Source organism: Salvelinus alpinus, chromosome 6, assembly GCF_045679555.1.
Source record: "Salvelinus alpinus chromosome 6, SLU_Salpinus.1, whole genome shotgun sequence".
Lineage (NCBI taxonomy): Eukaryota > Metazoa > Chordata > Actinopteri > Salmoniformes > Salmonidae > Salvelinus > Salvelinus alpinus.
Window position 1 is genome coordinate 31537072 of NC_092091.1, and position 14876 is coordinate 31551947.

The window sequence follows — 14876 nt, forward strand, 5'->3', positions numbered from 1 at the left end:
CCCAAGAAGTTCTGGAAAACAGTCAAAGACCTGGAGAATAAACCCTCCTCCTCACAGCTGCCCATGTCCCTTAATGTTGATGATGTGGTTGTTACTGGCAAGAAGCACATGGCTGAGCTCTTTAATTACCACTTCATTAAGTCAGGGTTACAATTTGACTCAGCCATGCCTCCTTGCCCGTCCAACATTTCCTCATCTCCCACGACTTCTAATGCAACTAGCCCTGATGCTCCTCCCTCTTTTTCCCAAGCCCCGCTACAAAGTTTCTCCCTGCAGGCAGTCACTGAGTCCGAGGTGCTAAAGGAGCTCCTTAAACTTGACCCCAAAAAACATCTGGATCAGATGGTTTAGACCCTTTCTTCTTTAAGGTTGCTGCCCCTATCATCGCCAAGCCTATATCCAACCTTTTAACCTGTCTCTCCTTTCTGGGGAGGTTCCCATTGCTTGGAAGGCAGCCCCGGTTTGTCCTTTATTTAAAGGGGATATCAAGCTGATCCTAACTGTTACAGGCCTATTTCTATTTTGTCCTGTTTATCAAAAGTGTGGGAAAAAATTGTCAATAATCAACTGACTGGCTTTCTTGATGTCTAAGGTATTCTCTCTGGTTTGCAATCTGGTTTCCGCTCAGGTTATGGATGTGTCACTGCAACCTTAAAGGTCCTCAATGGTGTCACCATTGCCCTTGATTCTAAGCAATATTGTGCTGCTATTTGTATTGACTTGGCCAAAGCTTTTGATACGGTAGACCATTCCATTCTTGTGTGCCGGCTAAGGAGTATTGGTGACTCTGAGGGGTCTTTGGCCTAGTTTGCTAACTACCCCTCAAGAGTGCAGTGTATAAAGTCAGAAAATCTGCTGTCTCAGCCATTGCCTGTCACCAAGGGAGTACCCCATGTCTCGATCCTAGGCCCCACGCTCTTCTCAATTTACATCAACAACATACTGTAGCTCAGGCAGTAGGAAGCTCTCTCATCCATTTATATGCAGATGATACAGTCTTATACCCAGCTGGCCCCTCTCCGGATTTTGTGTTAAATGCTCTACAACAAAGCTTTCTTAGTGTCCAACAAGCTTTCTCTACCTTAACCTTGTTTTGAACACCTCCAAAACAAAGGTCATGTGGTTTGGTAAGAAGAATGCCCCTCTTCCCACAGGTGTTATTACTACCTCTGAGGGTTTAGAGCTTGAGGTAGTCACCTCATACAAGTACTTGGGAGTATGGCTAGACAGTGCACTGTCCTTCTCTCAGCACATATCAAAGCTGCAGGCTAAAGTTAAATCTAGACTTTGTTTCCTCTATCGTAATCGCTCCTCTTTCACCCCAGCTGCTAAACTAACCCTGATTCAGATGACCATCCTACCCATGCTCGATTACGGAGACATAATTTATAGATCGGCAGGTAAGGGTGCTCTCGAGCGACTAGATGTTCTTTACTATTCGGCCATCAGATTTGCCACCAATGCTCTTTATAGGACACATCACTGCACTCTATACTCCTCTGTAAACTGGTCATCTCTGTATACCCGTTTCAAGACCCATTGGTTGATGCTTATTTATAAAACCCTCTTAGGCCTCACTCCCCCCATCTGAGATATCTACTGCAGCCCTCATCCTCCACATACAACACCTGTTCTGCCAGTCACATTCTGTTAAAGGTCCCCAAAGCAAACACATCGCTGGGTCACTCCTCTTTTCAGTTCGCTGCAGCTAGCGACTGGAACAAGCTGCAACAAACACTGAAACTGGACAGTTTTATCTCAATCTCTTCATTCAAAGACTCAATCATGGACACCCTTACTTACAGTACTGGCTGCTTTGTGTGATGAATTGCTGTCTCTACTGTCATGACGTTGCCCTCTTTGGGTACAGCGAGCACTACCCCGCCCCCCACCCCCCCTCTGCACCAGCCCTTTTCTATGCACATTCCCCTACCTCCCTGTCTCCTACACCCAGGCTGCTGTGGTCATAGAGGTCGTAAATTCCTGGAGGAGATTATCTCCTCATGGCCACAGTATCGAGAGAGAGTGAGTTTTCATAGAGAGAACAAAGGAATTTCTTCCACCTCACAGAACTTGAGGTCCGAACAATATTTATGTTCTGGAGAATGTATAAAAGATCGGTGAAGAATCCAGCTACGAACTGGTCCGTTTCACAATTTTGTGAAACTCATGGGAGACAATACGGCCACATTACCATAACGCTGTTTATATAATAGCCTCAGTTATGAGGCTTACATCTAATTGTTGTATAAGATGAATGAGTGAGGATGATACTGTTTGTGAAATTGTGTAATGTGATTTTGGACTGTTTAATGAAGGAAACTCCAATTCCCTTTGGAGTTTAACTAAATCAGAGGACCGCCCGTGAGCACAGTTATGGTCTGGCGTCATGGGACAGACAGCCTTTTCTGCTCTTCCGAATAAAACTCCCACCCGGGTTTTCTATCAGCAGACCGAGCTTACCTCAATTACGAGAGGGCTAAGGGTTGAGACGATTGCTGAATCTTTTAACCATCCCACGTGGTTAAACTCTTAGACTATCGATACCGACAGAATAAGAACAAGTCTTTGATATTAATTACTAGTCTGCAGCTAGGAATTCGGAATCATTGAACGCGAAGACCGACAACCGCCGAAACAACTATTCTATAACGACATGAATGAATGTCACTCTGAACTATCCATTCTAACCACGACAGAGAGAGGGCGGACAGACTCTCCAACAGAAACAAACTTTTCAACAGAGATCCCGACGACACACTGAGCGTAAATTTATATATTGATTGCAATTGTTTCCGAATGAGTGAGCGTTCATGTGCAAAGGATTAGCATTTCAATTGTTATAATTATCACTCTGTCTAATAAGCCGCCATGCCGGTTTAGCCCACTAGGGCACATTCTCCTATCATTTCCTTGTAAACATATCTACTGTTTGTTATGCATTTCTGTGAATTACTTAGTTAGTAAATAAATGATTTTAAGACAATTGATGTATGGATGACTCATAGTGAAGACTGGGTTCGTGCAGATAACCAACTATTTACGACGTTTGGAATGAGACAAACGTGAGGTAAATAATAATTCATTAATTCGAAGACTAATTGATCAGATATTAAAATATCTGAAAGTTATATTAGGAAAATTATAACTTTGTAATCTGAATATTTTCCTTGGTGCCCCGACTTCCTAGTTAATTACAGTTACATGATTAATCAGTTTAATCGCGTAATAATAATTACAGAGAGTTATTTGATAAATAAGTCTTCAGTTTTAATAATGCCAAAGACACGACACTACCTTCTTGCCCTTTGTGCTGTTGTCTATGCCCAATAATGTTTGTACCATGGTTTGTGCTTCTACCATGTTGTGTTGCTACCATGTTGTTGTTGTTATGTTGTGTTGCTACCATGCTGTGTTGTCATGTGTTGCTGCCTTGCTATGTTGTTGTCTTAAGTTCCTCTTTATGTAGTGTTGTGTTGTCTCTCTTGTTGTGATGTGTGTTTTGTCCTATATTTATATTGCATATTTATATTTAATCCCAGGCCCCCGTCCCAGCAGGAGGCCTTTTGCCTTTTGGTAGGCCGTCATTGTAAATAAGAATGTGTTCTTAACTGACTTGCCTAGTTAAATAAAGGTTAAATAAAAAAAATAAAAGCTTAGGCACTTGTTCCACTAGCTGGGGAAGAAAATGTTTAGGCATGTGTGAGTAAACATAGTCTGTACAAAATGGGAATGTTTCATTTAAACAAGAATCCTATATTTGATGACAAATTCCAACATCAGCGTAGCGAATGGCGTGTGCTCCCGCCAGTGTTGGAAACGCTGCCTTGTTTGGATTTCAGCTCACAATTCCTCTCCAGCTTCTCATCTTCCTCAAGTTTCCTCTGGGGTTGTGTGTGTTTGGTTTATCCCCTGCAGCCAAGGCTGTTTCCCCACAGCTGTCTCCTTCTACGTCTCACTACCGACTCTCTACTCCAAGGACAGTTTAGAAAATGCTTTGTACGGCAAGCAGCTATGGTGATGACAAGAAAGAACATTACACGGGAAGCCTTAAATAACACATCCAACAATTAAAGATGGATTCTCTTCTACTCTTCTGAACATACAGTTAAGGCGTCATCTCTCTCTGGGAAAGGATTCCAAAAACAACAGGCCTTTAGAGGAGGTGTCCCCGACACACACACACCCACACACACACACACTGCCCTGATGCCAAACAGGCCTCTCTCTCAGTGTAAACCAGTGTGTTTGAGGAGCCGAAGTGTACACTGAGAAATACCAGGCGCTCGGGGACCGTAGGACTCTCCCACCAAGAACACAGACAACTGCAGTCGCCCACGACCATGGGAGACCGCGCCCAGCCACCAGGAATGCCTGTCCCAGTGAGCATGTTAAATGTTGGCACTACTACCGCATCACCAACTCGTTACCCTGAGAGTGAATGGGCAAAAGGCATTTTTAGAGGTGAGGAAGGGGATCTCCTGCAAAGACCTGGCAACCCCATCAAAGCCCCTGCCCAGGGGAAATGGCTGTTAAAATGGGGAGCAACCATTAAAGACAGACTGGTGGGAAGTAAAGGAAGATAAAAACACAAACACACACCAACACCACACACACACACACAAACATGTAAATAAGAACACACTCACAATAGAGACAATTAGCCATTGAAATTATGGTAATGAGGAAAAGGGTAGGATAAATAATAGTTCTCCTCTGGAAAACATAGAAAACACATACATGTGTGCGTGAGAATGGCCCTTTGAGACTAGCGGGCTATAGGGTAGTGAACAGTCCAATGATGATTATCTTAAAGACCCACATCCATCCACACATCCAGTACGTACATCACGTGTACATAAAGCGATAAGGGGGGGCAGGAAGGAAAAGCTATCTATTTTGTATCTTTGCTGGTATCTCATTTGATAAGATTAGCAGGTTGATGTGCTTGACCAAGGAGTTAGAGCCATGACCCATGACCCTTCCTAAAACCTTGTTATGACAAATAATAAACCATGGCCATATTACTGAGGCTATCTCTACGGCCAGGTTTTTACGGAGGGCTTCCAGGGAGATAATGTGCAACTAAAATAAACACATCACATAAGATGTTCATTCATAGGTCATTGTTAAAATGTTCCAATTAAATAGCAAGGGATATGTAGGCTAGGAATGTTGGCCATTCTGTAAAATCTAGACAAATTGTTTTGACCGTTTGCTCCTGGGTGGGGAGGCAGCAGTTAATTACTGTTCCTGAAATTGTGAATCAAAGCATCCCTGCGGTACTTTACAGCAGTAAATCAACCTAGGTGTCACATTACAGGGTAATTCCCAAAACCCCTGCAAGCTCCTGGGGTACAACTGCAGGGAAAGGACATGACACACACATACACACATGGAGGTATCTTCATCCTTAAAATCCTCACACACACACGCAGACCCCACTTGGCCTGTGTAAGCAAACCATGCATGCATAAATCTATACAGCACCTACAAGGCCTGGGAGCAATGTACACGGTCTGCTATGCCAAACCCAATGTTTACATACATGGCATGTCTCTCCACACCTGGAATTGATTGTCTCTATTGTAAAAGGGTCCTGTAGCATACAGATCAAATGATGATGCTTCTAACCACTCAGTGGCCTTGTGGTTAGTGTCCGCCCTGAGATTGTGAGGCTGGCCGAGTAATACCAAAGAATGTAAAAATGGGACCCAATGCATCTCTGCTTGGCACTCAGCATTAAGGAGATAGACTAGCGTCCTGTTCAGGGGGTTTACTTGTACAGCAAGCTGCCTCATGCTACAGATAGGCTCCTGCTCCTATGAGCCATTCCGGCTCGTGCAAGGCTACTTACAGTTGGATTGTCAGGAGTAGTTGCATTAAAAGGCAGAGGGTAGATTACTTGTTAAGGTGTATTAAAACTAGGGCCAGCCCAGGACTGAGAATATTGATTCAGGGGAAGTGTTCTTCATTTGACATGGAATCTTTGGTCCTCAACATTTCCCTGACAGCATTGTCTCATATAGTCCTGACCAGGATAAGAGCTGTTCACTTTCCACCACACAACAGTCCCAGAGGGAGTCTGACTGTTATTGTGTGTCTGTCCTGGTGAGAGAGATGGATGAAGAGCAGGGGAACAAGAAAAGTATGTTCATGAAAGCCTCAGTCAGAGGCTGTAGCTCAGCCTTCTAACCCCGTAGAGTTTACTCTGCTGCACCATCCATTTCCCTGGAGAACACAAAACATACACAACACAAGTGAAGCAGTTGACTGAATGTTGTGGTGGAAAATCAAATCAAATCTTATTGGTCACATACACATGGTTAGCAGATGTTAATGCGAGTGTAGCGAAAATGCTTGTGCTTCTAGTTCCGACCGTGCAGTAATATCTAACATGTGATCTAACAATTTCACAACAACTACCTTTTACACACAAGTGTAAAGGAATGAATAAGAATATGTACATATAAATATATGGATGAGCGATGGCTGAACGGCATAGGCAAGATGCAGTAGATGGTATAGAATACAGTATAGAGATATGAGATGAGTAATGTAGGGTATGTAAACATTATATAAAACCCCTGACATTTCTCAGTGCACGTGAAACTAACACCGGTAGATGTTCTTATACATATATGTCAACATGTTTTCAACATAGTCATTTATTACTGGGATGCCACTTGGTGTAGTGCAGATTCCAATGGGGGACACTGAAGACATTGTGCAACATCTTTCTGAATGATAAATACCACAGTGCCACCTAGTGTCAATAGACAGAAAACAGGACAGGCCTCAAAAGTAGTTTTCTGCAGGATAAGTGACAAAACATCTGGGTGAACCATGTTCTATCCGGATCCCCAAGACTGGAGTAAACAAGACCTCAGTCTTATATCAAAAATTCAGACAATTCCTGACTTGTAAACATCAAAATCACAATCCCAGACTGATTATACAAGCAACATTCAGACACAAATAAACTACATATTAGGTCAAAGAAAACACAAAAGAAACCAAAATGATCTGAGACCTAGTCCTATTCCAGTCTCAGCCTATATTAGCCTCTCCCCCTCTTCCGCTCTCTCCCTCTCCACGTCTGTCTCCCTTCTCCTGTTTCCTGGTGGTAAAATACAACACTACACTATATCCTTCATATTTCCCAAGAAGGTGTGGAGAGGTGAAGATGTGGAGAGTGCGGTGACGGAAAACGCTGTGTAATGACATTGCTTACTACATTCCTGGCTCCTGTTGGCCTGGAGACTATTTATACAGCCGAGGAAGAGGCCCCTTATAGCCCACCAGGAGAGGAGAGAACCATGTCAGAACCACAGCCCCAGGACTCTCACCATCTGTATTTGGACTGATCCAAATCCCTACAGCCAGGGGGTGCTGTATTTTCAAAAGGAGCAGAACGACTGCCCAGGCAGAAACTCCCTGACCTGACAGCACCTGGTCGCAAGGCTTATTGGTTACTCGAGGATTAAACACAGTGGAACTCTCCCAACCACACAGCAGGTGTTCCAAGGAGGCCTTCTCGACACCCAACAGCTCTCAACTCCTACCCCCTTCCGTTCCCCCAATCTCCCACTCCCACAGTCAGCAACCCTATCTCTGACTAAAGGCTGAGCGTCATACCTCTGACACCAGTCTATGTGAGTATGAGCACCTTAGTGTTTCAGTTGGATCTTTTTCGCCATACATCCAAATCCTCTCAGAACAAAACTCCAAAGTCACCACATGTTTGTCTCCAAATGGGGAGTCCGTGTGTTTCAATGGACCGGCTTCCAGAGGGGGATCTTTTCAAAAGTCTCCACCCTGGGGATCCACTTCCCTTAGGGGGGAAGGACATTGGTGTCGGGACAAACCAGAGGATCAACTGTCTTGGAACTGTAGGACTAAATATAGTTTCTGTGACTGTACTTTCCAGTATTGGAAGGAAGGATGTCAGCGTTCTAATCTTTACCCACTGCATCACATGGGCAACACATAACATTGGAGATCTCAATTAAAGGATACATAGATATACAGTTGCGTATACATACAGTATGTTTGATTTTGTATATATATTTTCACCCCTTTTTCTTCTCAATTGGTAGTTACAATCTTGTCCCATGGCTGCAACTCTCGTACGGACTCGGGAGAGGCGAAGGTCGAGAGCCGTGCCTCCTCCGAAACACAACCCAGCCAAGCCACACTGCTTCTTTGACACAATGCTCACTTAACCCGGAAGTCAGCCGCACCAACGTGTCGGAGGAAACACTGTACACCTGGCAACCGTGTCAGCGTGCATGCGCCCGGCCCGCCACAGGAGTCGCTAGAGCGCTATGGGACAAGGACATCCTGGCCGGCCAAACCCTCCCCTAACCCGGACAACGCTGGGACAAATGTGTGCCGCCTCATGGGTCTCCCGGTCATGGCCGGCTGTGACACAGCCTGGGATCTAACCAAGATCTGTAGTGACACAGCTAGCACTGTGATGCAGTGCCTTAGACTGCTGCACCACTCAGGAGGCTACAGTAGCGTATAAATAAGCATGAGCGAATGTAAGTGTTGTTAAAGAACAAATTCAGCAGTCAGATTTACTATATGAATAAACCACCTCTTTGCGTTGCCACTGGTGTTAACTGTCTTATTCTAATATCACTCATCACTAATATTATCACAACCAAAGCAGTCTTCCACCAAGCACCAGTCTCCTTACCTGACCAGCGGCTGAGGGTTTCCTGCCACCCTGCACTCCAGTCTGATGGGGTGTCCCTCTGCCACCTCCTGACTCTTCAGCTTCTGGGTGAAGTGTGGCAGCGACAGGTCTCCATCTACACACTGAGCTCCACTGTGCTGCTCCCCCATCAACTGGGCTCCACTGTGCTGCTGCTCTCCCATCAACTCATTCACACTCATTAGACCAGAGACAACTGGCACCCCTGTCACACTCAGTGGAGGGACACCCATCACACCCGTTACGCCCATCACGCTTGCTGGCTGGGTACCCAGGCCTGGCTGGTCCTGCTGCGCCGCCACCTGTTGGATGAAAGGCTGTGGAGGGACAGAGGCAAAGCCCCGGGGGGCAAGCCGGTGGCTCTTAGGAGACAGGTACCCGCTGTCAGGAGAGGAGGAGTCTTCCTCCCCCTGTTGCTCCAGCAGAGAGGAGCCTTTAAAGATGGAGGACAGCTCCTCGATGAAGGTGGCGGCACGGCTGCAGAACTCCGTGGCTGAGGCAGCCCGTTCATTCAGCTCCAAGCCCTCATGGACCAGCCGGGGCTTGTCCTGTTTATAGACTGGGGTGATGTTCTTGTGGCAGACAAACTTCTCAGGCGAGGCCGTGGCTTCGAAGGTGGCCTGTATGGGCCTGCTGAGGTGGACACTCTGGCTGGAGGTGACTTTGACTGAGTGGCTGTCGTCCATGGACGATACTTTTGTTTCATGGGGGAAGCAGGGGCTTTTGGTCAGGTATTCTGTGGTGTTGAAGGGGGCAAGGGAGGGGTGGTAGTGGAGAGCCGGCTCCTGGGTTTTGGGAATAGGGGAGACAGGGTCCACCCAGTCTTCTGCGTCACTGAAGGCCTCCCAGGCCAGGTCCAGGCTACGGTTGATCTCATCTTGGCTGAGAAAGGCAGTAAGGTCTGGAAAGTCCCCGTCACCAGCATCCAGCTCCGCCATAGAGTCCAGGTACAGATCCCCATCAGACGAAGCCTCCGAGAACACGCACCCATCTCCTTCTAGAACCCCACGCCCATCCTTCACAAGCAGAGAGGGGGGGAGGGACTGGTTCCAGCTCCCGTCCTGCATCCTGTAACACACACACACACACACAAACATGACATTCAGTTAACACTGTAGATACAGTAAGACACTAATGATAAGCAATACACACATCCACAGTACATAGTCATCTGAATAAAATAAACCCACACTCCCTCACAAACCAACAGTTGCTCAGTTGTGATGACTCAGGCTACAATTTTTTCGGCACAGCTGGTGGGTATTTACAAAGGGCTTTCCGGAGGTCAAAGTGGACTTGACTGGCATTTGTCACCATCCCTCCCTCTATTCTCACCCTAACTGTATATTTCCCTGACTCTCCTCTCACTTCCTTATTCTTTTCCATCTATGTCTCTCTGCAACAATTCACTGCAAGCATAGAATTTTGAAAGTTAACATATACAGAACCAGTCCAAAGTTTGGACACACCTACTCATTCAAGGGTTTTCTTTATTTGTACTATTTTCTACATTGTAAAATAATAGTGAAGACATCAAAACTATGAAATAACACATGTAGAATCATGTAGTAACCAAAAAAGTGTTAAACAAATTTTTTTAATATTTTAGATTTTTCAAAGTAGCGACCCTTTGCCTTCATGGCAGCTTTGCATTGTCTCAGCCAGCTTCATAAGGAATGTTTTTCCAACAGTCTTGAAGGAGTGCCTTCACTCTGCGGTTCAACTCCTCCCAAACCATCTCAATTGGGTTGAGGTTGGGTGATTGTGGAGGCCAGGTCATCTGATGCAGCACTCATCACTCTCCTTCTTGGTCAAATAGCCCTTACACAGCCTGGAGGTGTGTTGGGTCATTGTCCTGTTGAAAAACAAATTATAGTCCCACTAAGTGCAAACCAGATGAGATGGCGTATCGCTGCAGAATGCTGCGGTAGCCATGCTCGCTAAGTGTGCCTTGAATTCAAAATAAATCACAGACAGTGTCACCAGCAAAGCGCCCCCACACCATCACACCTCCTCCTCCATGCTTGGTGGGCATGGTGGGCACCACACATGCGGAGATCATCCGTTCACCTACTCTGCGTCTCACAAAGACATGGCGGTTGGAACCAAGTAATCTCAAATTTGGATTCATCAGACCAAAGGACAGATTTCCACTGGTCTAATGTCCATTGCTCGTGTTTCTTGGCCCAAGAAAGTCTCTTCCTCTTATTGGTGTCCTTCAATAGTGATTTCTTTGCAGCAATTTGACCACGAAGGCCTGATTCACGAAGTCTCCTCTGAACAGTTGATGTTGAGATGTGTCTGTTACTTGAACTCAGTTAAGCATTTATTTGGGCTGCAATTTCTGAGGCTGGTAACTCTATTTAACTTATCCTCTGCAGCAGAGTTAACTCTGGGTCTTCCTTTCCTTTGGTGGTCGTCATGAGAGCCAGTTTCATCATAGCTCTTGATGGTTTTTGCGACTGCACTTGAAGAAACTTTCAAAGTTCTTGATGTTTTCCGGATTGACTGACCTTCATGTCTTAAAGTAATGATGGACTGTCATTTCTCTTTGCTTACTTGAGTTGTTCTTTCCATAATATGAACTTGGTCTTTTACCAAATAGGGCTATCTTCGGTATACCACCCCTACCTTGTCACAACACAACTGATTGGCTCAAACACATTTAGAAGGAAAGAAATTCCACAAATTAACTTTTAACAAGGCACACCTGTTAATTGAAATGCATTCTAGGTGACTACCTCATAGCTGATTGAGAGAATATCAAGAGTGTGCAAAGCTGTCATTAAGGCAAAGGGTGGCTACTTTGAAGAATCTTAAATATAAAATATATATATGTGTTATTTCATAGTTATGATGTCTTCACTATTATTCTACAATGTAGAAAATAGTCAAAATAAAGAAAAACCCTTCAATGAGTAGGTGTGTCCAAACTTTTGACAGGTAATGTATACTAGCTTAGCCTGCCCAGGTGCTTGTATTGAATTGCTCTATATTATGCTACTACTATTTTTTTATCTGAACGTTGTGATATACAGTACCAGTCGAAAGTTTGGACACATCTTGATTCTTGAGGAATATCACTTATAAATTCCTCATGAGCTTAGTTGAACTGTCACACTCCATGAGAACCCAAAATATAACCTTGTTTTTCTCCAATGTTTGTAAACATTGTAAATGTAAACAAACACTGTATAGCCTCATAACATGGTTAAAACAATAATTTTGATATCATGGATTGTCAGTCCTGGCATCCATAGCTCTGTCTATTAATCTGAGAGTGGTTACATTTCTCCAGGCCCATCCCTCAACTTCTCCAGGCCTATCAGTCCTCCATGACAACAAAATCACAAACAACAGAGTAGGGCTGGCTAATAAGTCCTTAGTTTTGGGGTTATGCTCAGGTAAAACAATTTGGATAATCTACACTTCCATATTTCCAAGTCCTATTCTTGAAGATCAAGGGGTATAGCATTTATTGGAATGACTGGAATTCTGATAGACTTTGATTTTCAATGTAAATATATAATTTAATCTTCTTATTATATGTAGTAGAAAGTGATGGGTTAGAAGAAGCCTACACAACCAACACATAAAGTAAAATGTAACATCCATATATGGCCAGATATGTCAACTTTAACATTAATGTATCTTGCAATAGATTTTGTTCAATTGGTAACATACATTTTTGTCTTCTTCTAATACCTCTTAAGGGAAAGTAATCTAAAAATGACTGAGTTTGGGTAATCCAAAAGTTACGTTACTGATTACAATTTTGAACAGGTATCTAGTAACTGTAACGGATTACATTTAGAAAGTAACCTACCTAACCCTGGCTGTAACGTAACAAAATGTGGAAAAAGTCAAGGGGTCTGAATACTTTCCGAAGGCACTCTATGTAGAACTCACTGAGAGAGAGAGAGAGAGAGAGAGAGAGAAAGAGAGAGAGAGAGAAAGAGAGAGAGAGTGAAAGAGAGAGAGAGTGAAAGAGAGAGTGAAAGAGAGAGTGAAAGAGAGAGAGAGAGAGTGAAAGAGAGAGAGAGAGAATGAAAGAGAGAGAGAGTGAAAAAGAGAGAGAGTGAAAGAGAGCGAGAGTGAAAGAGAGCGAGTGAAAGATAGTGAAAGAGAGAGTGAAAGAGAGCAAGAGATGCACCTTCACAGAGGAAAAGTGTTTGTTTTGGTCATACCACACATTTATGAAACTCTTCGCAGACAGTGATCAATATCTCAAGCATAACTCTGTGTGTTATGTACAGTAGGCTACATCTACATGTGAGCTCCGTGACTATAATGTAGATGATGGTACTGTACAGACTTGTATGCAATAGGCTCGTCTGTATAAAAGTGAGTGTGTTTGTGCGTCAGTGTGGTATATACAAGTGTGACATTCTGCCTGCCATGGCGTCCAGGAGAACAGCTGTTGTTGTTGTTTTTATTCCCCTTGGGCTAAGTTTCACAGCAGCAGTACAATTCCACCCTAAAAAACATCCCCTTTAAACACACACACTACAGTATAGCACATACAGGAGCTCACACAGGACACACAGATACATAAACACATGTGTTTTCACAGTCAGGCACACAAGGGACAGTATTCTCTTCAGAGCCTGTTATTTTCCATGTGGAAAATAAGTAATCTATACAACATTGATACATTATGAATGGGGAATATTTTTTTTCAATTTTAAACTGACAAAAAGTCAATGGCCACTGCCAATGGTCATTGTAAATGTTGTCAATGACAGAATAGAACAGAGTACATAAATTAGGGTATCACTGTTCAATAACTACTTACTAATTACTGACTTTGTAACGTACTTTGATGTAATGGTAATATTGAGTGAAAATAACCACATTTTCCTTGCAGTTCTGACACTAACTGGATCTCAAACGCAAAGTAAATATCCCCACATACACTAACAGTAAATACATATCTATAGTTTTCTCTAAGCGTCTTTCTAATATCACAACCCACTGGGCACATACTGGTTAAATCAATGATGTTTCCATGTCATGTCAATGAAATTACCTTTAACCAATGTGGAATAGACGTTGAATTGACGTCTGTGACCAGTGGGAAGTTTGAAGGATCTCGTGGTGGCTGATTAAATGATGGAAACAACATCTCCAGGATATTCTACTAATATTGTCAACAATAAATGGTCAATAACAGCCTTACCTTCAAGTTTTTGTCCAAAGGTATTGTACCAGTCTAGTGTTTCCAGTTTTCTCTTAAGATTATCTGTGTGTGAGAAAGTCAGAAGCGTCTCCTTCCAACAGAGTAGCTTTTTCGGTCGTGCAGGGAGTGGGAGCACTGTGAGCGGGTCTAGGTCCACTTGAGCGGTGCCTCCAGAGTAGCCTGCTGTCCCATCTGTCCCAGCGTTTGACCGCTCACTGTGTCAGGTTATATTTGGCATCGGGCTCAGGTTTCACAGCCAGAATGCTGCTGAGAGAGAGAAGAGAGAGAGAATGAGAAAGAGCGAGAGGGGGGATATATGAGAAAACCGCAGGGGAGTAATACTTTCCACTGATTACAATATATACAGTACTTTACACACAGAACGAAATACTCACACATACACACTCTCTAACACATGGAACTGGGAGTCTTTTCACTTTGTACCTCAACATGTTGCACTATCAAACCTACAAAGCTGGTGGTCATGAAAGATGAATGTACTCTGCTACCTGCACAGTATATCTGTCTGTACCATAAATATGGGGGAGGAAGGCCAGGCTCTGTCAGTCACAGTATGGGTTAGGGTTAGGAGCTGATGCTAATCTTGAATCAGAGCTTGACATCTCCCATTTTCTCTCCGCTGTAACTCTGCCTCCTCTGTGGCCAGTGGAGTTGATTCATTGACCTGAGACCTGCCACTGAGCCTCTGAAGAAGCTGTTCTCAGTATAGACTCTTCAGTGTATGAGCGTTTTCTGCACAATGGAGGTTGGGGGCCAGGGTAACTTATGGTGCAAGCAATGCTTTCTCTTGAGCCCACATCCTCTCCATCAGCCTTGAAATACTCTCTGTCCTCTCTCTGCAGGCTGTCTCTCACTGATGCCTCTGCCTTATACCCTGAGTGACAGGTAGTGACAGTTTTCTGCTTGAGCCAAATTTGCTCGGCGAAACTAAGGTTGGGTTGGAAGGGCACAGAC

At 44.1% G+C, this 14876-nt stretch overlaps 1 protein-coding gene across 6 annotated transcripts in view; it reads right to left on the reverse strand.

Annotated features, from left to right (window-relative positions):
• The window catches only part of LOC139578555 (palladin-like), a 128186-nt gene extending 114092 nt beyond the window's left edge, over nt 1-14094 (reverse strand). For all 6 annotated transcript variants that reach the window (XM_071406301.1, XM_071406298.1, XM_071406300.1 and 3 more), the window contains exons 1-2: nt 13902-14094; nt 8705-9790 (exon numbers count right to left, since the gene is read on the reverse strand). In XM_071406301.1, the coding sequence (XP_071262402.1) occupies nt 8705-9789 (1085 nt within the window). In that variant the 5' untranslated portion in view covers nt 9790; nt 13902-14094. The remainder of the gene's footprint in view (nt 1-8704; nt 9791-13901) is intronic.
• Nucleotides 14095-14876: the final 782 nt, after the last annotated feature.